This window comes from Cetorhinus maximus, chromosome 31 (genome assembly GCF_964194155.1).
Source record: "Cetorhinus maximus chromosome 31, sCetMax3.hap1.1, whole genome shotgun sequence".
Classification (NCBI taxonomy): domain Eukaryota; kingdom Metazoa; phylum Chordata; class Chondrichthyes; order Lamniformes; family Cetorhinidae; genus Cetorhinus; species Cetorhinus maximus.
In genome coordinates, this window is record NC_135909.1 from 7104755 (window position 1) to 7132267 (window position 27513).

General features: G+C 47.4%; 2 protein-coding genes and 1 long non-coding RNA gene across 3 annotated transcripts; 2 read left to right on the forward strand and 1 right to left on the reverse strand.

The window, feature by feature from the left end:
- Positions 1–11782: 11782 nt before the first annotated feature.
- LOC144670505 (RNA-binding protein 4-like) lies at positions 11783–12691 on the reverse strand. Its single transcript, XM_078533006.1, has one exon. The coding sequence runs from the start codon at positions 12612–12614 to the stop codon at positions 11799–11801; it is 816 nt and encodes a 271-aa protein (XP_078389132.1). The 5' UTR covers positions 12615–12691; the 3' UTR covers positions 11783–11798.
- A 127-nt stretch (positions 12692–12818) lies between these two features.
- On the forward strand, positions 12819–23252 carry LOC144670506 (uncharacterized). The gene is made up of 2 exons (XR_013573892.1): positions 12819–13052; positions 22540–23252. It is a non-coding gene; the product is annotated as an uncharacterized LOC144670506 (long non-coding RNA).
- LOC144670207 (RNA-binding protein 4-like) lies at positions 20627–21543 on the forward strand. The gene is made up of 2 exons (XM_078532693.1): positions 20627–21354; positions 21439–21543. The coding sequence occupies exons 1-2, from the start codon at positions 20644–20646 to the stop codon at positions 21541–21543; spliced, it is 816 nt and encodes a 271-aa protein (XP_078388819.1). The 5' UTR covers positions 20627–20643.
- Positions 23253–27513: the final 4261 nt, after the last annotated feature.

A 27513-nucleotide genomic window follows, 5' to 3' on the forward strand; every position in this document is an offset into this window, starting at 1 on the left:
CATTCTCTACCCATGAGCTGTGGAAGCTTAGTCATTGAGCATGTTCAAGCCAGACATCAATAGATTTCCGGTACCAATATCAAGGGATATGGAGATGGCATGGGAAAATGGCAGGGAATTAGACAATCAGCCATTATCTAGTTGAATGATGGAGCAGGCTCGAGGGGCTGAAAGTCTACCCCAATGTTCCTGAGAGATAGCTAGTTTAGGATGTACATTAATGTATAAGTCATCTGGAACTTGCAGGACCACCTTAAATAAGAAACATTTTTTTCTTGAAATTGTCCATAAAGACTATTTTCTCAGATGGGGAGTCACTGATGTTTGGATATGTAGCGGGGGGGGGGGGGGGGGGGGGGGGGGGGTTTGCATCAAGTTTAAAATGTTTCACTAAATGAGCAGGTTAAGAAATACCTCCCACACCTTTATTGGATGATAGAATGGTTATAACACAAGAGGTCATTCAGACCCTTGCATCCATGTTGGCTCTCAGCAAGGGTAACTCAGGTTATCCCACTCCATTGCCTCAACCACTCCTCCCCCCTCTCCACCCCCAAGCCCTGCAATTTTTTTTTCCTCTTCAGATTATCCAATTCCCTTTTGAAAGCCATAGAAGGCTCCACCACCAGATGTGCCAAGGCACAGAGCGCTACATCTTAATGTGAAACTGGTTAAACATTCAAAGCAGATTTTACTTTTTATCCAAGCTGACTTTAAATTCTGTTAACCAGCCTTTTATGCTGGGCCATGACAGAGAGCAACTGATTAGCTTTGGATTCCTCTAGCAAAGAGCTATTAAACTTCTTCCCTTCCCCACACCAAGTAACAAGGCAAACAATAACTGGTCTAAATGGCCGGAGATGACAACATTTGTGGTCTTTGCCAAAAGGCACCAGTGGAATTGAGAGCAATGGAGTTATTGAATACTTATACAGGCCAGACCAGTGAAAATTTACTTATTCCAGAGATGAAAGGGAAGACAGAATTAGAGACCAAGGGTTGATGTTCTTGTTGGGACTGTTGGACATTACTGACTCTCAGTTTCCAAGTTCATTAATAGCAAGGAACAACTATGTATTTTTTAATATATTCATGCGATGTGGGCATTGCAGCTGAACTTGAGGTCAGTTTAAGAGTCAACCACATCACTGTGGATCTGGAGTCACATGTAGGCCAGACCAGGTAAGGATGGCAGATTTCTTTCCATAAAGGGCATTAGTGGACCAGATGGGTTTTTACAACAATGATAGTTTCACAGTCACCATAAGTTAGGCTAGTTTTCAATTCCAGATCTTTTATTAGTTGAATTTAAATTCCACCAGGGTGCGATTCGAACCCACGTCCCCAGAATATCACTCTGGGCCTCCCGATTACTAGGCCAGTGACTACACCACCACCTCCCCCCCCATCAGTAAAGGATTAGTAGCTCAACACAGCTAGAAAAGAGAAGGAACTAGTTGGGGAACTGGTGCCAGTGATTAAAAAAAAAGTCAGGCACAACAGTGTACATTTAAAAATAGGTTTCGTGCACTGAATATATCCACAGAAGGGAAGGAGAATGGATCCGGGCAGTGTAGCGGAACACAGGTGAGTGTGGTGCAGACATATAGTTGCAGCAGCACAGGATTCAGGTGAATCTTTGCTTTGCTTTTCTTGCAAAAGAAACTGATTGGTGTTCCAAGTGCCAAACCAGCAGCGAGGAAAGCAAATAGTGGGATAGAGCCAGTAATAAATGCACACATGGAGGAAAAGAGGTGATCAAATGATACATCTCATTTGGAAACTGAAGGATAGGGTCTGTATTATTAATCCATTGCTGATCACACTTCCAGTTTGAGTTAAAGACCAGAATCATGAACTACTTCAGACAATTCAAATGGTACACTTCATTCAGAGCAGGGCCGCATCTTGAGTGCACAAAGAAAATAACACAAGGATGGAATTAAATTAAGCCCGAGAGATGGTAAGGGGTCAAAATTAACCAGAAAAGCAGGACTTGGGAGGGTAATTGCTAGGAAGGAGGAGAGGACACAAAGTGGGAAATAAGTTCAGGTATCGCTTTTGAAAGAAAACGATGAGTCCAGATGTGGGCTACGTATCCTCAGGTTCAGCATTATCATTCACTTCCACAAGTTGACCCCAATTTCCCCCCACGATCATGAGTTTCCATCTGCTGTCCAATTTGTTCTCCTTGGAGCAAAGGAGGTGAGGGGAGATGTGATAAGACGCACGCAAGATTACGACAGGTTTAGGTAAGGTAGACAAAGGAAAGCTGTTCCTATTAGCTGACCGTGCAAGGACTAGGTACAGATTTATTATGAGAAGGTGATACAGGGGAAATTTAAGGAAGAACTACTTTTTTTAAAATTAGTAACTGGAACTCTGCCTAGGTGGGCAGTGGAAGCAGAGACATCAAGAGGAAATAAGGTGGGCACTTGAGGGAAATAAACTAGCAGGGCTACAGGGATAGAGCAGGGGAAACGGGACTGACTGCACTGCTCTAAAGAAAGCTGACACTGACTCAATGGGCTGATGGGCCTCCTCCTTTGCTGTTATGACTATATCAGGTTGTACCATAGCAGAACCTGGAGGACCCTTCAGTGTGTATACCAAGGCAATGCAATCTTGTCTCACATGCGTTTCTCCTATCTAATGGAATGCTGATAATAGATGTAAGGGAGACAGCTCCAACTGCAAACCAATCAGCTGAGTATGATCTGTTCAGCCATGGATTTCAGCGAATTGCCCATTTCCTGCCACCCTCTTCATCCAAAATTAGGGTAAAGTTTGCAGAGGGCTGCAGCTGGGAGGCTGTTACAAAGTTCAGTTTGATCAGTACTAGGCAACAAGATCAAGGGGAAAAAAATAAGCTCTTGGCCATCTACCCAATAAACTGCCCATTTTACTGTGCATTGGATCACAGTCTAGAGACCGGCGGTCAAAGGTCAACAGAAAAGCCACTGTTCCCACCTCCTGCCATGTATAAAACCTACTGGATTTTCAGAAGGGGTAGCATTTTAGAAAGTGGGTAACCCAATATATTAAAATATATCAGGAAGCACTCAGTTGATCATGCTGTCACCAGCTGAAGTTAAGAGGATTTGCTGCACCATTATTTTATGAAAGCACAGTCACAGGAAACATTCAATAGATTTAACACAGCTCACATTAGCTGCAGGAGGTGCAAGTTGTAATATGTACAAGCTATCTTTCTCCTGGGTCACCAGCAACAGGAGCCAGGAGATAGACTAGTGGTGCCCAGTAAAGACATGATGCAGTGATTTGGGCGCACTTCAGAGGGACAGGTGACTTGGGTCCCCAAAGCTTCCAACACCAAATGGGTGATTGGGGCTGTTTAGGCTAACCGAAAGGCAATTGGTTAACATCAGCATTGTATCATGGAACCAAAATGGGAAAGGCAAACTAAATGAAACTTAGTGTTTTCTTTGTTGAGAAATTCCTATGCTCCTTAAGAGAACTCTGTCTGATTGTTAAAACGTGGGCTTTCCAGAGATAATGATGGAAAATCTGATCTCTGATAGATCGGCTCATTGAGCAATAGAATGCCTACCTGAAATCAAACCTCCAATCCCCGTTTTATCAATCAGACATGGAATGAGAGCCATCTTATCAGGTTCCAGGGACACCCTCAGCTTGTATGTGGGAGTCGGCCACTTGTGAGCTGAACTTAATTCAATGTGACCCCCTCCTACAACCAAACACTTCTAAGATCACCCACGTGCCTTCATGGGAATGCTGTAAGGGTATCAAACAATTCCAGAAAAAAATACTGTTCATGTAACATGGGAGTGAATTGAACATACAGGGATATATTGTTCAAGCAAGATGGGAGAGGACTATATATACACATGCACAATCTGGATCAGAACAATTTGCGTTTACACTGCCTCGATAATACCTTTCAAGCATCTTTCTACTTTAATCGGACTATAATTAATACTAAGGAGGCAATACAAGGGGAGAGCAGAAGTTGGGGAGGAGGCGGAAGACACCCTATTATAAAGATCAGGTTTAATCTCATGATTAAGGTTTCTGTTTTTTTTAAAACTTTTAAATATCAAGTTATTCATACCCTGAGTGCTGTGTCTAATGCAGAATATGCATGCCTGCTGACCGAATCTTGTCAACAGCTTGAGACGAGACAGTGGTGAGGGGTTCCACGATAACGATAGTGAACGATGAGCAACATAAACGCAAGAGGCAGCGTCAAATTAAAAATGCAATACAAGGTGACTAGTGCTGCCAAACAAACTGTAAGCTGACCATTCTCCAAGACAGCAAGACAGAGAAACATTGCAAACAGTACATGAAGTATCAGCGTAGGAAAGAGTATCCATGACAATAGTGAAACTTTTACCAGTAACATGGATTAACAAATTAAATCTTTACAAGATAGGTATTGTGAAATAATCAAAGATGTAAGGAAACTGTTTAGATCCCTTTGTTATTTTAACAAAGTGCTCTACAGGGAGGAAGATAACTAACTAGCCTGCTAGTTATTTCTATTGGAATGTATCTAAATATATTCAAACCGGCAAGCTTCTTGGCAAAGCATTTAAGATTGAGTCGCTTGTGCCCAGTGGCAAACCCTGGAGTGAAATAAACTACACAGAGCATGTGCGCTACAGTCAACGTCATGGGGAGGCGCGCTACAGTCAACGTCATGGGGAGGCGCGCTACAGTCAACGTCATGGGGAGGCGCGCTACAGTCAACGTCATGGGGAGGCGCGCTACAGTCAACGTCATTGGGATGCGCGCTACAGTCAACGTCATTGGGATGCGCGCCACAGTCAACGTCATTGGGATGCGCGCCACAGTCAACGTCATTGGGATGCGCGCCACAGTCAACGTCATTGGGATGCGCGCCACAGTCAACGTCATTGGGATGCGCGCCACAGTCAACGTCATTGGGATGCGCGCCACAGTCAACGTCATTGGGATGCGCGCCACAGTCAACGTCATTGGGATGCGCGCCACAATCAACGTCATTGGGATGCGCGCCACAATCAACGTCATTGGGATGCGCAATACAATCAACGTCATTGGGATGCGCAATACAATCAACGTCATTGGGATGCGCGCCACAATCAACGTCTTTGGGATGCGTACTACAATCAGGGTCATTGGGATGCGCACTACAATCAGGGTCATTGGGATGCGCACTACAATCAGGGTCATTGGGATGCGCACTACAATCAGGGTCATTGGGATGCGCACTACAATCAGAGTCATTGGGATGCGCACTACAATCAGAGTCATTGGGATGCGCACTACAATCAGGGTCATTGGGATGCGCACTACAATCAGGGTCATTGGGATGCGCACTACAATCAGGGTCATTGGGATGCGCACTACAATCAGGGTCATTGGGATGCGCACTACAATCAGGGTCATTGGGATGCGCACTACAATCAGGGTCATTGGGATGCGCACTACAATCAGGGTCATTGGGATGCGCACTACAATCAGGGTCATTGGGATGCGCACTACAATCAGGGTCATTGGGATGCGCACTACAATCAACGTCATTGGGATGCACACTACAATCAACGTCATTGGGATGCACACTACAATCAGGGTCATTGGGAGGCGTACTACAATCAGGGTCATTGGGAGGCGCACTACAATCAGGGTCATTGGGAGGCGCACTACAATCAGGGTCATTGGGAGGCGCACTACTATCAGGGTCATTGGGAGGCACACTACAATCAGGGTCATTGGGAGGCGCACTACAATGAGGTTCATTGGGATGCGTGCTACAATGAGGTTCATTGGGATGTGTGCTACAATTAGGTTCATTGGGAAATATTCAGTAAAGAATGTAGACAGACCAAGAGGAAAGAGCTCTGCTTGCCAAAAAACAGCCAGGGAGAACGAAAGAGCTAAGAGGCAGCATGAAGAAAAAATAATGAAAAAGCAGATTCTGTGAATGGGAGAGGTACAAAAATAAACAGCATGTGGACCCTTTAGGGACAAAGGAGGTGATATGCTTAGAGGCGCAGTTGGAATACACAAGTAAATGAAAACAGAAAATGTTTGAAGTACTCAGCAGGTCTGGCGATATCTACAGTAAGAGAAACAAAGTTAACATTTCAGAACTGTTCTGATAAAAGGTCACTGACCTGAAACATTAACCGTTTTTCTCTCCGCAGATGCTGAGTATTTCTAGCATTTTCTGTTTTTATTTCAAATTTCCAGCATTGGCAGTATTTTGTTTTTATGGTTAATAAGCACTGTTTCGTAAGGAAGAGGACGTTGATAAAAGCATCTGTAGAAGCAGAGATGGTAGAGGTAACGGATGGGATTAAAATTGATAGATAGGTTCACAGGGGGTGGATAAGTCACCTGGTCCGGATGGCTTGCATCCCTGATTAAAAAAGGAAATGGGAGTTGGGATGGCAGAAAGGCTTGTCATAATCTTCCAGAGGTAGAGGTGAGGAAGTGCCAGAGGATTGGAGAATACAACTTTTCCCAAATAAAGGGTGTCAGAGTACTCCTAGTAAATACAGGTAGATCAATTTAATGGCAGTGGTGGGTAAGGTTTTAGAAACAATAAGCAGGGGAAAAAAAATCCACAGCACTCGGAAGTTAATTGAGAGCCAACATAGATTTGTAAAAAGCAGATCGTGTTGGACTAATCTCATTGAATTTTTTGATATGGGAATACAATGGATGTTGGCTAAATGGATTTTAGGATAGTGTTCAACAAAGTACCACATACAAGGCTGGTTAATGAAATTTGAGGATCATGGAATGGGAGGGTGCACATCAGCTTGGATAAAAAAAACTGGCGCTAAGGAAACAGTGAGTCATAGTAAATGGTTGTTTTTCAGAATGGAGAATAGTGGACAGCGCTGTATCCCAAATCAGTGCTAGGATCTCTTAGTAGATACACAGTACAGAGAGGATTTGGATACTGGGAGTAAAATTACAAAATATGTCATTGGCACTAAAGAGTGTCCAATCCCCAGGACCAGACAGTTTCCATCCAAGGGCTTAAAGGAAGCAGGCAAGACACTGCAGATGCCCTAACTAAAACCTTCCAAAGATCATTCAATTTAGAAACCGTTCCTTTAGACTGGAACACTCCACGTCACTCTGGTACTTAAAAGGTGAATAGGGGAAAACAAGATATTATAGACAGTTAACCTAACATCTGTTGACAGGAAATTACTAAAGTCTATAATTAAGGTTAGGGTGACTGAACACATTCAATTTTCAGTTGATCAGCCAATATAGATTTGTAAAGGGTAGCCTAACAAACTCCATTGAATTTTTTGAACAGCCGACTAGAGTCATGAACAGGGGAGCGTCTATGAATGTTTTATATATGGACTTCCACAAATCATTAAAGTTCCTCATAACAGACTGCTAGCTAAAGTTGGGGCTGAAGATTAATTACTGAACTGGTTAAAAGATTGGCTGAGCAGGAGAGAGAAAGGATAATGAGCAGTTCTAATTAGGATGTGTCCTCCAAGAATCTGTGTTGGGGCCTCAACTATTCACAATAATTATTAATGACTTAGATGATGGGATAGAAAGAAAGCCACATAACTAAATTTTCTGATGACAAAGAAAGGTCACATTGTAAGCAGCAAGAAGATGGAAGCATAACAGCATCTTCCAAACCCATGACCTCCTTCGACAGCACTGTCCAAACCTGAGACCTCTACCACCTAGAAGGACAAGGGCACCAGATAGATGGGACCACCACCACCTCCAAGCCACACCCCATTTTGAATTGGAAATATATCGGCCGGTCCTTCACTGTCACTGGGTCAAAATTCTGGAACTCCCTCCCTAACAGCACTATGGGTGTACCTACACCAGGCTACAGCAGTTCAAGGCGGCAGCTTGCCACCACCTTCCACCATGGGCAACAAATACTGGCCTAGCCAGCAACACACACATCCTGTGAACAAATTTTTAAAAATTAAAGAGATATTGATAGATTAAGTGAATGGACTAAACTATAGGCAAATGAGATCACCCAAGAAGGGCAGAACACAGTAACTGTCTAAATAGTGAAAAGCTACAAACACACTGGAGGCTCAAGTGCAATTATAGGACTTGGGGGCATAGCCTGAAAATTGAAATTTAGTAAACACTTCTACTCACAAATAGTGGGAAGTTTGGAATGCTCTTCAACAAATGGCAATGGATTGTTGATTTTAAAATCAAGGTTGATGGATTTTTGCCAAAGATTTTAAAGCATATGCAGCAAAAGTGGATAAGTGGAGTTGGGTCACAGGTCTGGCATTATCTCACTGAATGGTGGGACAGACTTGAGGGAGTAAATGCTCCTGGAATGCACCATCAGGACACTGCATTCAGAACTCAAAAGCAACCAAAGGCTCTCCCAATACAGTTTAAATTACATTCGTCACACAGTGAAATATAAAGCCATTAAAGTTGGGATATGTTTTTCTGCTTTCAGCACTCACCCTCCCCATTTTGATTTGTGCCTTTTTTCTTTCCCATCTCAATTCATGAAGTGAATGTGGCAACAATAATGCGCACAACTGTCCAAACACTATTGGGTATTTTCCATCTCACTGGCAGATCTTCTGAGACATTCCTACATAATCCAGGGATGTGACCTGCTCTATTGCCGAGCAAGTCCAGGGCCCTGAACTCTTCTCCCAACCCACACTAACGTCACTTGTGGAGATTAATCTCATTTCTGCTGGATTCACATTTCTGTATATTACACTTCCATTAAGAAGCCTATATTTATGTCTCTGCGACCTCTTGGCACCTCCTGGAAAATTCAGAGCTTGAGCTGCTAAAAGAGCTCAAAGCAATCAGATAAGATCCTTCAATATCAGGATGTAGCCAGACAGCTTAGCCGACTGCGAGGGCTGATCTACTTAATCTTGAGATGTGGTGCTGCAGTGAGCCTACTTATAATTCCTACACACCAGCCCCCACCCCAAAAGGGCACTTCTATGACCCAAACAGCAAGCAAGTCATTATTTAATTTATTTAGAATCAGAAAGCTAGCTCCCCTATCACCTCATTACAACAGAGGCCTCATTTTAAAAGTACTTCATTAAATGTAAAGCACTCTGGGCACATCTTGAGGTTGAGAATGGTGCTGTACGAATCCAGGGGCTTCCCCCTACCCAATCTTCTCTTTTCCAGTGAGAAAATGTCCAATTAATATATAATCACTCCACACAATCCAGTCCCTTCAATCAGTCTGGCTGCCCTCTTTTGTTCCCTTTTAATCAATGCGATATCTTTGTGCACTGCAGCAACCAGAACTGCACACAATATTCCAGGACTGCCCCCCCCCCCCCCCCCAAATGATTTCTAAAGTGGCAGGATTACCTTACTGTTTCAGCTCAGTATTGATCTTTTAATACTTCCCAACATAGATTTGCTTCAATCACTGCCACCGAGCTCTGCTGTGATAGTTCTGAACGCTATCAGGACCCTGAGATCTCATTTCTTGTTTAAGCAATGCCCTGGATTTTCTATCCCACGTGAGGCACTTTATTTCACTACATCAAATTTAATCTGCCCAATTTCTAAATATTCAACTCCTCCTGTAGCGTATCCTCTTCAGCTTCGGAGTCTACCATCTTCATTAGTTTTGCTGCTTTCAGCAGATGCTTAAATTCTCACTAGGGCTAGACAAGTATGAGGGGACCTGGAACAAGTAGTCACTCCAGGGCCAATTCAAAGTTGCCTGGGTGACAGTGAACGCAAAGCTCTAGTTGACATCAAGAATGTTGCTCCCCGTGTCAGAATGACCATTAGAGCCCAGATATGAAGAAAATGCACTTACCAGAGTTGTTCCAGTTGCTCCTATACACTCCTCTTACAGTGGAATATCTACTAGTGGCACCGTAAGCCCAGACCCACCCCACTAGTGGCACCGTAAGCCCAGACCCCCCCCCACCCCCCCCAAACTAGTGAAACCGTAAACCCAGATCCAACCCCCCCCCCCACTAGTGGCACCATAAGCCCAGAAAGACCCCCCCCCGCCAACTAGTGGCACCGTAAGCCCAGACCACCACCCCCCACCACTAGTGGCACCGTAAGCCCAGAAACACGACCCCTCCCCCCCCGCCAACTAGGTGAAACCCAACCGAAAGTGGTTTCTCAATAAATTTGTGGCACCCAACTCCAAAGGAGGAGGTATTCTCCTGAAAGCCAGCTCTGAGTTCACTGAAGCAGGTTAAATAAAAAGCCACACACGTACAAAAACCTTTACACTCGTTTTATACTTTTGACAAAACGGCACGCTGCAGCCAAGTTTTTTTTTAAAGACAGCGATGTTTAAAGATCAAGAAAAACCCCAAAGCAGGTTAACTGCTTCATTACAACTGGCCCCGAGAAACATTTTACAGAGATACTCTTCCCTATCCCCAAACTACACAAAACATCAAGACAATGAAGTCCCACCCACCCTCTCCGCAGGAAAGCAAACAGCCAGGAATTATACATTCAATTTGTAACTCCCTGTTATAAGTTTCGATACACCCCATTCCAGGGGGAAAAAAACCCAGTAAATAATCAAACTGTAAAGGTTCCCCCATTACATGAGTTTGAACAAGCCCCATTTCAGACCCCCCAGAAAACATGCAAGTTACATACAAATTGCAAGTGAAAAGCATCCCATCACAGGATCTTGAACGATTCCCATTTCCAGAACACAACCCCACCCCCCCCAACAGTGAACAAAGTAAATAGTGAACTGTGAACATGCCCATTACAAGTGCTTGATTATTCCCATTTCCAGACTACCCCCACCCCCCAGTTCAAAACAAAGTTATACAGACAAATGGAGTTTAAAGACTTCCTTATTACAAGAGCTCAAGTCCCATTTCCAGCTCCCCCCACCCACCCCAGAAGTCAGCTAGAGTCAAAACTGTAGTTAAAGGTTCCCCCACTATAGCAGAAACGTGAACGAGTCCCAGTTCCAGCCCTCTCCAAAGAATGCAAAGTCAAACGGAATCAGATAGCGGCTTTCCCCCACAGAAAGAGCGAGCAGTGGTTCCAAAGCTAAAGGATCGGACTGATGGTCCTCGAAATGTTAAAAGCGAATCCAGCAGCTGTTCTCAACTCGACGTTTTAAATGCTTCCTCCCCACCCACCAACCAATGAGCTACTTCTTACTGCCAGCTCCCAACTATCTTCCATCTGTTAAATTAAACTGATCTGCTTTCTGCACAGTTAAGAAACAAGGGGGGGGCCTGTATTTAGCAGGTGGTGGTTTCAGGGAAGGGAAGAATAGAGAGGGGGGGGGGGTGGAGGAGAGAGAGAAGGGGGCAGGGAAAAGAGGGAGAGGGGAAGAAACTGCTGTGTCGAAGGGAAAGAGAGACTGATGGCGCCTGGGGTACTCCGTGGCTCTTGGGAACACTGGCTACAATGAAAATGCCCTCCCCAAAACTTCTGTCGGTGGATCTCTCCCTTGTTGGAGCTGCCGGCGAGTGGGCTCTTGCATGAGACTCCATCCATCACCTCCAGAGTCATCCATACCAAACAAAACCGGGTGTGTGTGTTTGTGTGTGTGTGTGTATCTCTCTTGTCATGAAGTCTTGCACAAGGAGCTCCCAAAAGGTAAATAAATGGGTTCTCTTCTCCCCTCCCCACCCCGAGGAGCGGGAGGAGGGTTGGTCGAAGTCGGTTCCAGTCCTGGCGATGGACACACACACACACAATAATATATATATAACATATATATATATATATATGTAGAAAGGAAGATCGAGCTGGCCATCCCTTCACCCCCGGGGGTGGTGGTGGTGGTGGGGGAGGGGGGGTCGTCAGTAGCCGCGGACCCTGGAGCCATAGCCGTTGACGTAAGGCGCCCGGAAGTACTGCGGCGGCGGCGGGGGCATGGGCCTCATCATGCCCGGCGGCGGGCGGCGGTGGTCCTGGTAGGCGGCGGCGGCGGACGACGGCGGCGGTGGCGGCAGCGGCGCCCCGAACGGGCGGCCCCGGGCCGGCGGGCGGTAGGGCTCGCAGCCGGCCGGCTGGTCGTAGTAGGCGCCCAGGGCGGCGAAGTGGGGCGGCCCGAAGCCCCCCCGCGAGGTGGGGTGCTGGTGGTACTGCGCAGCCGCCGCCGCGTGCGGGTGCGCGTGCGGCGGGGGCGGGGCCTCCTGGCCGCCCAGGGCCCACGACTCGCGGCTGGGGTTGGAGCGCGACAGCTGGACGAACATGTTCTGGCCCTGCAGCGTGGTGCCGTCCAGGGCCTGGATGGCGGCCAGCGCCTGGCGCTCCTGCTCCATGTAGACGAAGGCGAAGGTGCGGGCCACGTCCAGGTCCACCACCCGGCCGAACCTCTGGAAGAGCTCCTTGACGGCGGCGCCCGACACCGGCTCGGCCAGGTTGCCCACGAAGACCTTGGTGGTGTTGCGGGTGCGCGCGTTGGCCACGCCCACCGTGATGTGCGCGCCGTGCACGTTGCTGCGGTGCAGCGCCTTGATGGCGCGCGTGGCCTGGCTCAGCTTCTCCATGTGCACGAAGGCGTAGTTGCGCACCACCTCGCACTCGCTCACCTCGCCGTACTTCTCGAACATGCTGCGCAGCTCGCTGGGGCTGCAGTAGCGCGACAGGTTGCCCACGAAGATCTTCACCATCTTGCCTTGCCTGCTGCCGCCGCCGCCGCCCTCCTCAACCAACCAAGCAACCAACCGTTCGCGCCTACGCCGTGCAGCAACAAACACCAGTTTAACTCTTCCCTTCACGGCAGCCAGCGCCGGACTAAGCGGCCTGGGAAAATGGCCGCCTTATTTATATCGACGTGCCGCGCCGCGCGCGTCATGACGTCGACGCGTCGGCTTGGACAAGAGGCGCGCGAGCACCCCCCCCCCCCCCCCAACTGACTTTTTCCACAACAACAACAACAAAAAAATTTTTTTTAAATTTCCCCTTCACATGAATGCAACGTTTTTTTTCAACCGTCTTCCTATAGTATAAAACCCGTCGATCGGGCGATTGTTTTCAATGAGTGGCGCCAGTGAGAGAGAGAGAGAGAGGCGGATATCTGAGGCGACGCCATGAGAGAGAAGCGGACGGTATTTTCTTCTAATCTTATTTCTTTTTCCCCCCCGACCCCCAGAAATTTTTTTCTTCTTGTATCTCTGATGTTTTATTCGGTTACTTTGCCGTTTCGGTTGTGTGAGATGTGCTCCCCGTGTTGGGACGGGTTCTTTGTGCAGGGAGCTGGGCCAGCGGTTGCCCCTGGCAACCGTCCACAAGCCCAGGGAGCGGGAGGAGACCGTTCAGCCCGTCGAGCCCGTTCGGCCCGTCGAGCCGGCCACCATTCCGCACAGTTGTATCTCTTGTAGAGTTAAAACAATTAACTAAATTAACAATAACTCTCTTTTTGAGTCAAAACAATTAACTAAATTAACAAAAACAAGGGAGAAATCAAGCACAGCCCCTAAGTCAGGTCAGCTGTAAAATCAAGGAAAAACTTTAAAGGAACCTTACAAACATCAAACTAAGATGTGATTAAAGGGGTCAACAAAACACCCCAGTCCCCGCGGTGCCCACCGGGCACGGAAGGCCCGCACAGTTGTATGGCGTACAGTTTTTTTTGGCCTCCTTATCGAAGGAAGGCTTCACTTTCTGCACCACCCACACCCCCACCCCGACCTTTTGAGTCAAACCAAATAAACTAAATTAACAGGTGCACCTGTCGCGGAAGGGAGTGCGATGGAGGTCCACCAGTCCAATCCCTGGGATGTGCCTCAGGAGGAGAGATGGAGGAAACGGGGCTGGGGTCTCTCCAGAGTTTCGAAGAATGAGAGGCGAGCTTATTGAGCCTTACGCAATTCCGACCGGGGTAGACGTAGGTGTCCCCTGGCTGGCTGGCTGGGTTTTCCGTTCATTCACGGGTTGCGGGCGTCGCTGGCTGGGCCGGCATTCGTTGCCCCTGAGAGGGTGGCGGGCGAGCTGCCTTCTTGAACCGCTGCAGCCCCTGTGGTGTAGGCACATCCACGGTGCCGTTAGGAAGGGAGTTCCAGGATTTTGATCCAGCGACGGCGAAGGAATACACTCCCAAGTCGGGACAGTGAGTGGCTTGGAGGGGACCTTCCAGGTGGTGGTGTTCCCATTTACCTGCTGCCCTTGTCCTTCCAGATTGTAATGGTCTTGGTTTGGAAGGTGCTGTCTAAGGACCCTTGCTGAATTCCTGTAGATGATACCGTACATACGTGCTACTGTGCGTCGGTGGTGGAGGGAGTGAATGTTGGTGGATGTGGCGCCAATCAAGTGAGGCTGCTTTGTCCTGGACAATGTTGAGCTTCTTGAATGTTATTGGAGCTGCACTCATCCAGGCAAGTGGAGAGTATTTCATCACACTCCTGACTTGTGCCTTGGCGATTGTGGACAGGGTTTGGGGAGTCAGGAGATGAGTTACTCATTGCAGGATTTCTAGCCCCTGACCTGCTCTTTTGGCCACAGTATTTATATGGCTAGTCCAGCTCAGTTTCTATTCAATGGTAACCCCCAGGCTGTTGATAGTGGAGGGGTTCAGTGATGGTAATGCCAATGAACGTCAAGGGGCTATGGTTAGATTCTCTCTTTTTGGAGATGGTCATTGCCTGGCATTTGTGTGGCACGAATGTTACTTGCCACTTGTCAGCCCAAGCCTGGATATTGTCTTGCTGCATTTGGACATGGACTGCTTCAGTATCTGAGGAGTCACAAATGTGCTGAACATTGTGCAATCATCCGCGAACATCCCCACTTCTAACCTTATGATGGAAGGAAGGTCATTGCTGAAGATGGTTGGGCCGAGGACACTACCCTGAGGAACTGCTGCAGTGATGTCCTGGAGCTGAGATGACTGACCTCGAACAACCAGAACCATTTTCCTTTGTGTTAGGTATGACTCCACCTAGTGGAGAGCTTTCCCCTTGATTCCCATTGACTCCAGATTTGCTAGGGCTCCTTGATGCCACACTTGGTCAAATGCAGCCTTGATGTCAAGGGCAGTCACTCTTACCTCACCTCAGGAGTTCAGCTCTTTTCTCCATGTTTAACCCAAGGCTGTGATGAGGCCAGGAGCTGAGTGGCCCTTGTGGAACCCAAACTGGGCGTTAGTGCGTAAGTTATTGCTAAGCAAATGCCACTTGATAGCACTGTTGATCTTCCATTACTTACTGATGATGGAGAGTAGACTGATGGGGACAGTAATTGGACGGGTTGGATTTGTCCTGTTTTTTGTGTACAGGACATACCTGGGCAATTTTCCACAAAGCCAGGTAGATGCCAGTGTTGTAGCTGTACTGGAACAGCTGGCTAGGGGCGTGCGAGTTCTGGAGCACAAGTCTTCAGTACTATTGCCCGAATATTGTGAGGTTCATAGTCTTTGCACTATCCAGTGCCTTCAGCCATTTCTTGATATCACGTGGAGTGAATTGGCTGAAATCTGGCATCTCAGACCTCTGGAGGAGGCTGAGATGGATCATCCACTCGGCACTTCTGGCTGAAGATTGTAGCCTTATCTTTTGCACTGATGTGATGGGCTCCCCCATCATTGAGGGTGGTAATACTTGGGGAGCCTCCTGTTCCAGTGAGCTGTTTAATTATCTACCACGACTGGATGTGGCAGGACTGCAGAGCTTAGACCTGATCTGTTTGCTGTGGGATCGCTTAGCTCTGTCTATCACTTGCTGCTTATGCTGTTTGGCACGTAAGTAGTTCTGTGTTATTGCTTCACCAAGTTGACACCTCACTTTTAGATATGCCTGGTGCTGCTCCTGGCATGCCCTCCACTCTTCATTGAACCAGGGTTGATCCCCTGCCTGATGTTAATGGTAGGGTGGGGATATGCCGGGCCATGAGGTTACAGATTGTGTTAGAGTACAATTCTGCTGCTGCCAATGGCCCACAGCGCCTCATGGATGCCCAGTCTTGAGTTGCTAGATCTGTTCGAAATCTATCCCATTTAGCATGGTGGTAGTGCCACACGACACGATGGAGACTGTCCTCTATGTGAAGGCAGGACTTTGTGCAGTGGTCACTCCCACCGATACTGTCATGGACCAATGCATCTGCGGCAGGCAACTTGGCGAGGATGAGGTCAAGTGTGTTTTTCCCTTTTGTTGATTCCCTCACCACCTGCCGCAGACCCAGCCTAGCAGCTATGTCCTTTAGGACTCAGCCAGTTCGGTGCTACTAGGCCACTCTTGGTGATCGACATTGAGACCCCCCCCAGCCATAGTACGTTCTGCATCCTTGCCACCCTCAGTGCTTCCTCCAAGTGGTGTTCAATATGGAGGAGCACTGATTCATCAGCTGAAGGAGGTCAGTACGTGGTAATCGACAAGAGGTTTCCTTGCCCATGTTTGACCTGATGCCATGAGACTTCATAGGGTTGGGAGTCGATGTTGAGCCTAAAACTTAGGGTATACAGTCTAAGAATAAGGGGCAGGCCATTTAAGACTGAGATGAGGAGAAATTATTTCATTCAGAGGGTGGTGAATCTTTGGAATTCTCTACCTCAAAGGGCAGTGGAAACTCAGTCATTTGAGCATGTTCAAGACGGATCAATAGATATCTGGATACTAATGACATCAAGGGATATGGGGATAGTGAGGAAAAGTTGCGTGGAGGTAGATGATGAATGGCAGAGCAGGCTCGATGGGCCAAATGGCCTCACCCTGCTCTTGTATTCCTATGGCAAATCTTGGGCCTCAACTCCACTTTCCTGCACACTCCCTATATCCCTTAATTCCCTGAGAGAGCAAAAATCTGTCTATTCCAGCTTTAATTGTATTCAATGATGGAGCACCCTCAACCCTCTGGATTGGAAAATTCCAAAGGTTCACAACTCTTTGAGTGAAGAAATTTCTCCTCCTAAATCTCAGTCCTAAATGATTGTCCCCTTATCCTGAGACTGTGCCCCCGTGTTATAGATTGCCTAACCAGCGAAAATAATCTCTCAGCATCTACCCTATCAAACCCCTTCAGAATCTGGTAGGTTTCAATGAGATCGCCTCTCATTCTTCGAAACTTCAGAGAACATAAGCCCAGTTTACTCAGCCTCTCATCATAGGACAACCCCCTCATCCCAGGGACCAATTCAGTGAACATTGGCCGTACTGCCGCAAATGCAAGTATATCCTTTCTTAAAAGTGGAGATCAAAACTGCACACAGTATTCCAGGTGTGGTCTCATCAAAGCCCTGTACAACTGTAGCAAAACTTCTTTATTCTTGTACTCTAGACCGCTTGCAATAAAGGCCAACATACCATTTGCCTTCCTAATTGCTTGCTGCACCTGCATGCTAACTTTCGGCATGCCAACCTGAGTTTGAATAATGCTGGCGAGAGGAGATGCAGACATCTATCCACAAACAACTCAAGACACAATCAGAGAGTCATTAGGGCACAGAAGGAGGCCATTCAGCCCATTGAGTCCATTCCAGCTCTCTGTAGAATAATCCATCCAACCCCATTCATCCCCATAGCCCTTCAGGCTTATTTCCCTCAAGGGCCCATTCAATTGCCTTTTGAAATCATTCATCGTCTCTGCTTCCACCCTGCTCATAATCCAGGTCATTACCACTCGCTCCATAAAAAGGTTATTCATATTCCACACCCCTGCCCCCCAACCACCCCGCTTACTCAATACCTTAAATCTGGAGTGCAGCAAATTGATTACAACAGGACATAGACTTTTAGAATGGACAGACAGTTGAACATGTCATTTAACACAGAGAAATGTGAAGTGATGCACTGTTGGGAGAGTGTCACACCCCCCCTCCCCCACCATGACCCCCTCCAAGTCCTTGTGCCTCTAGCTAATATGAAACAGTTTTAAGAAGTATTTAGATGAACACTTGAAATGCCATAGCATACAGGGCTATGGGCCATGTGCTGGAAAATGGGATTAGAATAGATAGGTGCTTGGTGGCCGGCATGGATACGATGGGCTGAAGGGCCTGTTTCTATACTGTATAACTCTATGACTCTGAGATTTTCTTTGTCTACCTTATCCAATCATGTCATAATCTTCTGTCAAATCTCCCCTCAACCTCCTTTGTCTCGAGGAGAGTAACTAGCTTCTAGCTCTAGCTTCTCCAGCCCAAACTGATAGCTGATCTCCCTCTTTCCTGAAACCATTCATGTTAATCTCTGCTCTCTTTTAAGGACTCCCACATCCCTCCTGTAGTAAGGTGACCAAAACTGGATGCAATAATATAGTTGTGGCCTAATCAGAGATTTATAAAGGTTCAGCATAACTTCCCTGCTTTTGTACTCAATACCTCTATTTATGAAGGCCAAGATCCCATACGCTTTGCTAACCACTCTCTCAATGTGTCCTGTCACCTTCAAAGATCTAGCCACATGGATACCCAGATCTCTCTGTCCCTGTTGTCATAAACACTGTAACCACAGAGAATTGTTCAACTTCAAGTACCAGGAACATTCTGGAAGAATGTGTGGTTTTAAAAGATACTGTCCCTTAAAGGGTTAATGCAAGGACTCAGGTTGCTGCTGTTCCTGGAAAAGACAGCATTTTGCAAGAAAAGGTAATTGAGCAGTTTTAAAGAAGCTGGACACCCCTTGACCCAAGTGGACTGTTTACAAAATGGTCACATGGTGGTTTATGGCTTTGGAAAACTGTGTTTTAAAAGCTGAAAGGCTGTTTTTGCTTGGGGGAAACAAGAAGGATCAACTGCTTGAGTAAAGAAGACAAGAGCTGCTAAAGCTCCTGACGCAGTCCAAAGCAAAAAGTGATTGGGAGTTGCTTCGCTCTACGTTCTGAAATAGACTAACTGCAACTTTTCCTCGAAGCCCACCTGAAAAGTAGTGCAACAATCATCGATTGTTTCGCAGACTCCAGCCACATCAATGTATCAATCCCCATCCATTCATTCCCATCAATCCATCCATCGCTATCTATCATCTTCATCAATCCATCCATTTACATCATTAACGTGTGGGCCAAGGGTCAGTTGCAAGAACTGACGCTAAACCAGAAATTTCTGGGTTTAAGTCCCACTGCATTACCTGAGCACAAAAACCAAAGGCTAATACTCCAGTGCTGTACTGAGAGAGTGCTGCACTGTTGGAGGTGCCATCTTTCATCTGGCCTGAAAAAAAGGCGCCAACACTGAAGATTTTGGTAAGTCAGTTGAAAATCTCCAACAGAGCGCCATGGAAGATGTGGAGGCAGAGAGTGGCAGAAAAAAACAACTGTTCAATTGAGTAAGGGCGGCACCACAGCATGTGGTGGTCTGTGAAAATTCCCAATTCAGCAGGAGAATCAGAGAACCTAGCGACGATCGAGGAAGGGTGAGCTAACCTTGAAAATGAGTCAAAATCTTCAATTTAACAGCAATAACCAGTCTGCACTGGGTAAATTCCATTTTTAGTCAGCCTGGGTTTCGAGACACCTCGCAGTCCGGCTCCGAGATCAGCACCATTCAACATGGCGCCTGCAAGGCTTCTTAAACACGATTCCCCAGTGAGAGGAAAGCAGTGAACAGAGCTTAATAGTAACTACCAGCAATTAGTTTAAAACTCTGCAAAATTTAGGAACAATTACCAAAAAGGTTCAGCGACCACAGCGGCTATCAGTGAAAGGCTGGTTGGCGTGGAGGAATTCCATTAATGCAACAGAAGTTTAAAAAAATTAAGGCAAGTCTCCCAACAGCTTAAAAGCAGCTGTGGATTCACATTGCCAGACTGATTTGGACCTATGGAAGGATCAAATCAAACACAAAATTGGGTACTATGGAGTAAGAGATTTGTAAGATTCCGAATTTCTTCTGGATTGGACAATAAGTCTGAGGCTGAACAAGTCAATACATTACTGTATTCTATTGGAGCCATCGCGGACGATGTTATAGCAAGATAAGAAATAACAGACAAATTCGCGGAAGTCTTATAAGCCTTTGATAATTATTTTAATTTACAGAGTAACAAGATATTAGAAAGGGCCAAATTCAAGGAAAGGGTCCAGAAACCAGGTGAGCCAGTAGGTACCTTTATGAATGACCTGTATCAACTGGCTGAAGGTGGCAAATATAGTGATCTTAAAATGGAGCGAATACAAGAACTGCATTGTAGTCGGTGTTACTGACGACACCCTATCTTACCTACTGCAATCCAAAGAAGACTTCATTTTGGAGAAGGCAATACAGTGGGTCAGACAAACAGAGGTTCATAAACAAATGAGAGCCATATTCAGAGGGAAACTCTTTCGAGTTACCAACAGTCACAGATTGCAACTCTTTCGAGTACAATCACAGTTCTTGGTTTCCGGGATTGGGACATGAACCCACAACCCTCTGATTCAAAGGCGAGGGTGCTATGAACTGAGCCACAGCTGACACCTCCCATAGTCAGAGGGAGAAGAACCGTCGATTGACGCGTTCCCATGGCGACCGGCCTGCGTGGTGATGTCAGGGAGGCCGCCTATATATAAAGCGGCCATTTGAGGAGCGGCGCTCAGTCTGGCGCGGCTGCCGGACGAATGTTGTGGTGGGAGGGTGGCGTTGTCTGAATGTGGAGAAAGAAAAATTAGCATTTGAAACCCTGATAGATCGAGGAGGTTTTCCCCTTTCCCCCCACTCCCTTCCTCCCCCCACTCCTTCCCCACCCTCCTCCCTCAGCCTCGGTTTTTGTTTTGTGTGTCGGTCCCAAGATGGTGAAGATCTTCGTGGGCAACCTGCCGGGCGCCTGCGACGCGGCCGAGCTGCGCGGCCTGTTCGAGAAGTACGGCCTCGTGAACGAGTGCGACGTGCTGAGCAACTACGCCTTCGTGCACATGGAGAAGGAGGCGGAGGCCAAGCGGGCCATCGCCGAGCTGCACCGCCGGCCGCTGCACGGCTCGCCGATGACGGTGGAGCTGGCCACGGCCCGGCTGCGCAACGCCACCAAGCTGTACGTGGGCAACGTGGCGGAGGCGGCCAGCACCCGCGAGCTGCAGCGGCTCTTCGAGGCCTACGGCCGGGTGGTGGAGTGCGACATCGTCAAGAACTACGCCTTCGTGCACATGGAGAAGGAGCGCCAGGCGCTGGAGGCCATCCGCGGCCTCAGCGGCACCGAGCTGGGCGGCCAGCGGATCTACGTGCAGCTCTCCAAATCCAACCCGGTGCGGGGGGCCTTCCCCCCGCCGCCGCCGCATCCTGCTTCCGCGCCGCTGCCGCCCCCGCCGCCGCTGCCCGGCTCGCCGCTCCTGCCCCCGCCGGGCTTCTTCCCCCCTACCCGCCGCCTCCCCTTCCCCCACCCTCCGCCGTCGCCGCTCCCCCACCCTCATCCTCCTCCTCCCCCTCACCCCCACCCCTACCACCCGCTGGCCGCCCGCTACTACCGCTACGACCCCTACGGCCGCCGCCTCTTGCCCCCGCCCCCTGCCCTACCCCCTCTCCCCCTGCCTCCTCCTCCTCACCCTCACCCTGCCCCTTCCCCCTATTCCCGGGACCCCCACCGCCGGCAGCCCCTGCCCCCTCCCCCTCCCGCTTACCTGCGAGGGACCCCCCTCCGCTGCACTCAGGACGGCCGGCTCAGCAACGGCTACGGGGGGAAGCTTTGGGGCTATTGAGGTTTCTGCTTTTTGTGTGTGGGGGGGTAGGAAGGGCAGGCAGGATTCCTCCCCTTCCCCTCCACTCCGACTGGCTGGTCGTGGCTATTGCTTCTCCTCTCCCCATGCCCTCTGCCTAGGGGAAACCACTACAGCTCAAGTTAAGGCACAAGGGTGTACTCCCTGTGGGTAGAGGGTTTACCAATATAACCCAAGGTGGGGTTCAAGGTTGTGCGCCCTTGGGGTTAGAAGGTTTACCCTGATAACCCAAGGTAGGATACAAAGGGGTTGGGTGGTTTGCGAGGCCATTAACATCACCGACAGTGGCTTTGATAGCACTAAACTTGGAGTATTGCTGAACGGGGACGTATTGCTGAAACTTTTGGCCTCGGCACTCGTCAAGACAAATGCAAGAATGCCAAATCTCAAATGATCGTTGTTCCTTGGGCGTTCACCACTGGCTGAACAATCCTGAGTGCGCTAATAGCTAAACAGCCACTTTAAGATGAACAGCCAACCTCGTAACGTGGCTCACTTACACTCTCTAGAAGCAACGTTAGTTCACACTCAAGGACCTGTTCTCTGCAAACAAAAGGAATATGTTTAATCCTTGCGCCTTTTTTAAATTACCAAGGGCTCCCTGTTGCTTTCTTCATGGCAACACCTCAGCCAATCGGCAACCTTTTCTCCTGTAGTATAAATTGTTTTGATTGTTTGAAATTTGGCATTCTTGTTTGTCCTGATGAATGATGGACAAGAAGCTTCAGCAACATGTCTTTCTTTACAGCAATACTAACATTTTGCCCCTCTGAACCCCCACTCCCAAAAACCTCTGCTGTCAGTATGCTTTGGGTGCTATTATGTGAAACTCACCCCCAGTATTTTTATAGGGAAGGATCCATGTCTAAACTACAGACAGTGACATCTGGCCATTGCAGGATTTGGCATTGTTGGATGTGCGAAGCCAGCCATGGGCCTCCACTCAGTTTAATCCTCTCTTTCTCTCTTTGTTTTAAGACGTTCTGCAGGTGTGGATCCTAGGCGCCGACAAGAAGACTTGACTTTTCATCGCAACCCTTGGAGACAGTGCGTCTTGTCAGCTACAGGGGCAGATTGGGGTGGGGTTTAGTTGGGGATTTTGGGTGGGGAGGGGCGCTTAGGATTAGTCACTGGGGCGGCCAGAGCTCAGTGTCACCACTTTGCTGCAGCCCCATGTCTTGTCTGTCTCTCATATTGTGTCCCCTGTTCCTTTCTGCATTCCCCACTCCAGCTAGCAATTTGTACGCGGGTTGGGATTAGTAACTGAAGCCTCGCCGTTGTAAAGTATCTCGTTGGACTGGCATTGGAGGGGGTGATACCGAGCCCAGAGTGGCTGCCAAAATGGCTTTATTCTTTAAAATGGACCGCCGCTGTACGTTTGTTTATACCCGTGATTCGTGAACTGTAACTCATGCTTCGTTTTATCGTGGGGGGTGGGGAGATGGGGGGGGGAGGAGGCGGTGGTGGAGGTTGGGTGGTGGATGTGGAGGCGTTCAATCTGCGTGTAAAACTGCCGGAGAATGGACCGTTTTCTAATGTGCCGACGAGTCGTAATTATCTCCGCTTTTACTCGGAACTTTTTTTAATAAATCGGCTCATGGATGACGCTGTAAAGATCAATGTAATCGCCTCTGTACGTGTCGTTTCCTATTCGACCTTGTGTGAATAAAACTTGTGACGGCTCTCGGGTACCAATCCTATCATTTTTCGGCTGTATTTGGAGTGGGTTCCTCGTGTCCTTCTGATAAACTTCCTGGGGGTCTGGCTTTTATCTGCATGGTACCCGGGGATTACATTTTGCATCGATGTTTCTACTGTAAGTGTTGGGGAGCAACTGGTTCCAAATCTGGTAAGTGCCATTTACTCAATGAGTTTTGGTAGTCTTAAACGCAACAAGGGATATAACTCACCCAGGTGAACTGAAGTCGGACCGTTTCTTTAATCTGACTCCCTTCATGTTTCCTAGTCCAGAGCAGATGATTTTTATCCTCCTGGCTAGATATGCAAAGCTCCTGCAGCAAACATCCGGTTGCATTTCTTCTTATCGCTGTCCCACTTTGCATGTTCTGGCCTTTAAGCTGGAGTGTGGGGAGGGGCTGGCAGGGAACAGAACTTCTGTTTGACTCCAGTGCAACTCGGGTTTTGCATACTTCACTGCTGAAAGAGCTTAAGCGCCCAATATTTTGGATTCCTGACAAATCTGGTCAAGATTGTATCTGCCACTGATTTGCCAGTGTTGAGAACAAACCTCTGACTCACACATCCCTTGGAATAAGACAGGAAGGCAAATGAAGCGTTGTCAGATTTTGAGTGGGACTTGCAGGTTTGGGCATCACTAGTGAGGGGAAAGGGGCTCTTAATGTCAGAAAAACTGTTTCTCATCCCTAACCCGCACCTTCAGATCTATATTTTACATCCCTGTTGGGAGCTTCTCTACTGTCAAGCTTCCAAACTGTCTAGCTGTGACCTGCCTGCTGATTGAGAGGCACTTCTGATCTGTCCCTCATTTGGTCTGTACCATTGATTGTTTACCGAAAGTGTAATGGAGAAACTTGGATTAAAATCTGACTAATCCCCAGGACCTGATTGGCTTCACCCTCGGGTTTTATAAGAGGTAGCTGCACAGATAATGGATGTTCTGTCTACGAAATTGGCAAGTGTAGGTCTGTCCATCAAGAAAGGAAGGAGAGAGGAATCAGAACTACAGGCCAGTTATCCTGACATAAGTCATCTGGAAGATGCTGGAATCTAATACTATGGAAGTCTTAATGCACTTAGAAAATCAGTTTGACTAGACAGGGTTAATATGGTTTTACAAAAGGACAATCATGTTTGACAAGCTAGCTTTTTGAGGATGGAGCTACTAGGGTAGATAAAAGGGAACCAGTAGATGAACTATACATACAGAATTTTCAAAATGGCATTCAAGGTGCTGCCAAAGGTTACTATGCAATGTAAGGGCTCATGGGGTTGGGGTAATAAATTAGCATGGATAGAGAATTGGTTAACAGAAGCAAAGACCAGGTGTAAATGGGGCATTTCAAGTTGGAGTTGTGACTAGTGGAGTCCTGCAAGGACCCATGCTGGCGCCTCAGCTATGTACAATCTATTTTAATCCCGTAGACAGACCGAGAGTAATGTATCCAAGTTACTTCATACAAAGCTAGGCCAGAGAGTAAGCTGAGGACAGGCTACAAAGAGATATATACATGTTAAGTGAGTGGGCAACAAGGTGGCAGATGGAGTATAATGTGGAAATGTAAGGATATTCACTTTGGCAGTAAGAATAGAAAAGCTAACTATATTTTAACGGTGTGAAATTTGTAAATGTTGATGTTCAGAGGCACTTGTATGTACTCATACAAGGAACATGGAAAACTAACATGCAGGTACAGCAAGCAATTGGGATGGCAAGTGACATGTTGGCCTTGCACTCCAATCCCTTTGGCCATAAAAGAATAGGGAAGTCTTCGGGTGTATCAGGTTTTGCTGGGAGTAAATGGCTGTGGCACAAGAGTAAATATTGTCACAGGCCCAATGGGTTAGAATGGCCACCTGTGCTGACCTTTAGTTCCATTGGGCAGGCCAAGCATGGCTGAGTTTAATCTTGGCTGGCTAATAGTCCAAAGAAGGATCAGTCCATGATCTTGCAGAATAGTACCTGTCCATGGTGCAGGCTAAACCAAGGCTACATCCAGTATACTAATGGGCCCTCTAGGCCCATTAGTATACCATTGTGGGGTGTACATTACTATGTAGCAGGGTGAGAAGTGAAACTGGGCTCTCAAAATCAGATAGAGTATTACTAACTGCTGTAACCTGACTTGTTCAGGAATCTAATCTCTAAGCTGCTGTGCTCAGTTTGGAGGAATTGGGCTGGAGTCAGAAGGTAATCTAGGTGTGTTTATTTCAGGGTATTTTGGAGAATGGGGAAATGCTTGATCATTCTACCCTGCAGGTGAAACACCTTGTTAATTGGCAACTTGAATTGCAGCTAGCCTGTCCTTGAGCACCAGGATGGAGATGAAGATTAAAAAGCATATTGGCTGTGTGTTGCTTTCCATCACAATCGAGCTTTTGGTTTGTGGCCAAAAACAGCAGCAGATCACATGCGCTGTGCTGAAAGCACTGGTTAGAAAGGATTGAAACCCATACAAATTGGTGAGTGTATAAATGCAGTGTTCGTGCTGGTGGAGGTCAGGTTGTTATCCAGGTATAATTTCCTGTGGGCTTGATGGCCTTAATCAGCTTGACTCTCAAGTTTATCCCTGTAACCCCTTGACTGCACTGATGGGTGTTTAAGATGATTAAAAGGTAGAGAGAAACTGTTTTCACTGAGGGGAGTCCAGAATAAGGGGCCTTAAAATTAGAGGCAGGCTGTTTAGGGGTAATTTCAGGAAGTACTACTTCACATGGAAATCTGGAACTCTCACCCCTACCCCTCCTCCTCCCCCAAAATGAAAAGCTGGGTCAGGGGGAGAGAAGTAGCAATTGAAAAATTCAAAATTGAGATTTTTTTTAATCAAGACTATTAAGATTTAGAACCAAGGTTGATCAATGTGGTTAAAATACAAAAAGTCTAATTCATTGGCAGTATAGCAGCACGGGGCTGAATACTACACTGGGAATTAAGGATCCTGAGCTGGTTGGTAGCTGCCTCCTTCCTCTGAGCTGTTTAGGTTTAGTTCTCCAGGACGGGCACGCTCTGCTCTCTTTGAATTCTCTAACCCCCCCCCAACACCCTGTCCATTCAGTTCACTGCAGCTGCCCAATCCCATCAATTCATCTCTTTGCTGCCTTAACCTACCTGCTGTTAGTGACCCCATCACCCCACCCATGATCCCAATGTAGTAAATGCCTTGTTAGTGAGTGACAAATCAGTTTAGATTTTAGCTAAAAGCAAAGAACTGCGGATGCTGGAAATCCAAAACAGAAACAGAAATACCTGGAAAAACTCAGCAGGTCTGGCAGCATTGGCGGAGAAGAGCACAGTTGACGTTTTGAGTCCTCATGACTCGAAACGTCAACTGTGCTCTTCTCCGCCGATGCTTCCAGACCTGCTGAGTTTTTCCAGGTATTTCTGTTTCTGTTTTTGTTTTAGATTTTAGCTAAATTATTCCTTCAGTTTCCCTTTAAAGTAGGATGCCTTTAGTTTCTTAGTAGCCCGTGGGGAGGCACTGGTGTAGTGTTAATGTCATTGGACTAGTAATCCAGAGCCCCAGGCCAATATCCTGGAGGCAGGGGTTGGAATCCCAGCAGCTGGAGGAATTTAAATCCGATTAATAGATCTGGAATTGAAAGCTAGTCTCAGTAATGGTGACCATGGAACTATCATCAATTGTTGTTAAAAACCCATCTGGTTCACTAATGTCCTTCAGGGAAGGGAATCTGCCATGCTTAACTGATCTGGCCTATGTGACTCCAGATGCATAGCAATGTGGTTGACTCTTAATTGTTCTCTGAAATGGCCTAGCAAGCTATTTAGTTCAAAGGCAATTGGGGATGGGCAACAAATGTTGGCCTTGCCAGTGACACCCACGCCTCATGAAAGAACAAAAGAACCCTCTTTGTACCAAGAGTTTTGCTATTGCCTGGCACCATTTACTGCTGAGATTTTAAATAGCTGTGTTGTGTCATGAGGATTAGTAGCAAAGTAGAACAATGCCCAGATTGCAAGCAGAAAGTCAGCGGAAACGCTGGAGCTTTTAAACTAGCCTGTTCTCAGGAGTTTGTGCTGAAATCCAAATTGGGGTAACAGTAAGTTGAAGTTCTGTTAATTCCTGAAGACTGACCAGACAGTGTGATCTTGCCTTGTGCTTCTGTGTCCAAGTCCCACCACCTCAGCAGACTGCTCCTTTGTGACAGGAGGGGAGACTGGTTGTTTCCTGCAGCACCTTGGCAGAAACTGACCCTGGCTTTCTCCCCGGTAGCCTCAGCTCCTAAACTGAACGC

Bases quoted from the DNA above. Each gene is read 5' to 3' on its own strand.
- LOC144670505 (XM_078533006.1), bottom strand. From the start codon at position 12,614: ATGGTGAAGATCTTCGTGGGCAACCTGTCGCGCTACTGCAGCCCCAGC.
- LOC144670207 (XM_078532693.1), top strand. From the start codon at position 20,644: ATGGTGAAGATCTTCGTGGGCAACCTGCCGGGCGCCTGCGACGCGGCC. The intron at 21,355-21,438 runs GCCCTACCCCCT...CACCGCCGGCAG, and splicing joins GCCTCTTGCCCCCGCCCCCT to CCCCTGCCCCCTCCCCCTCC.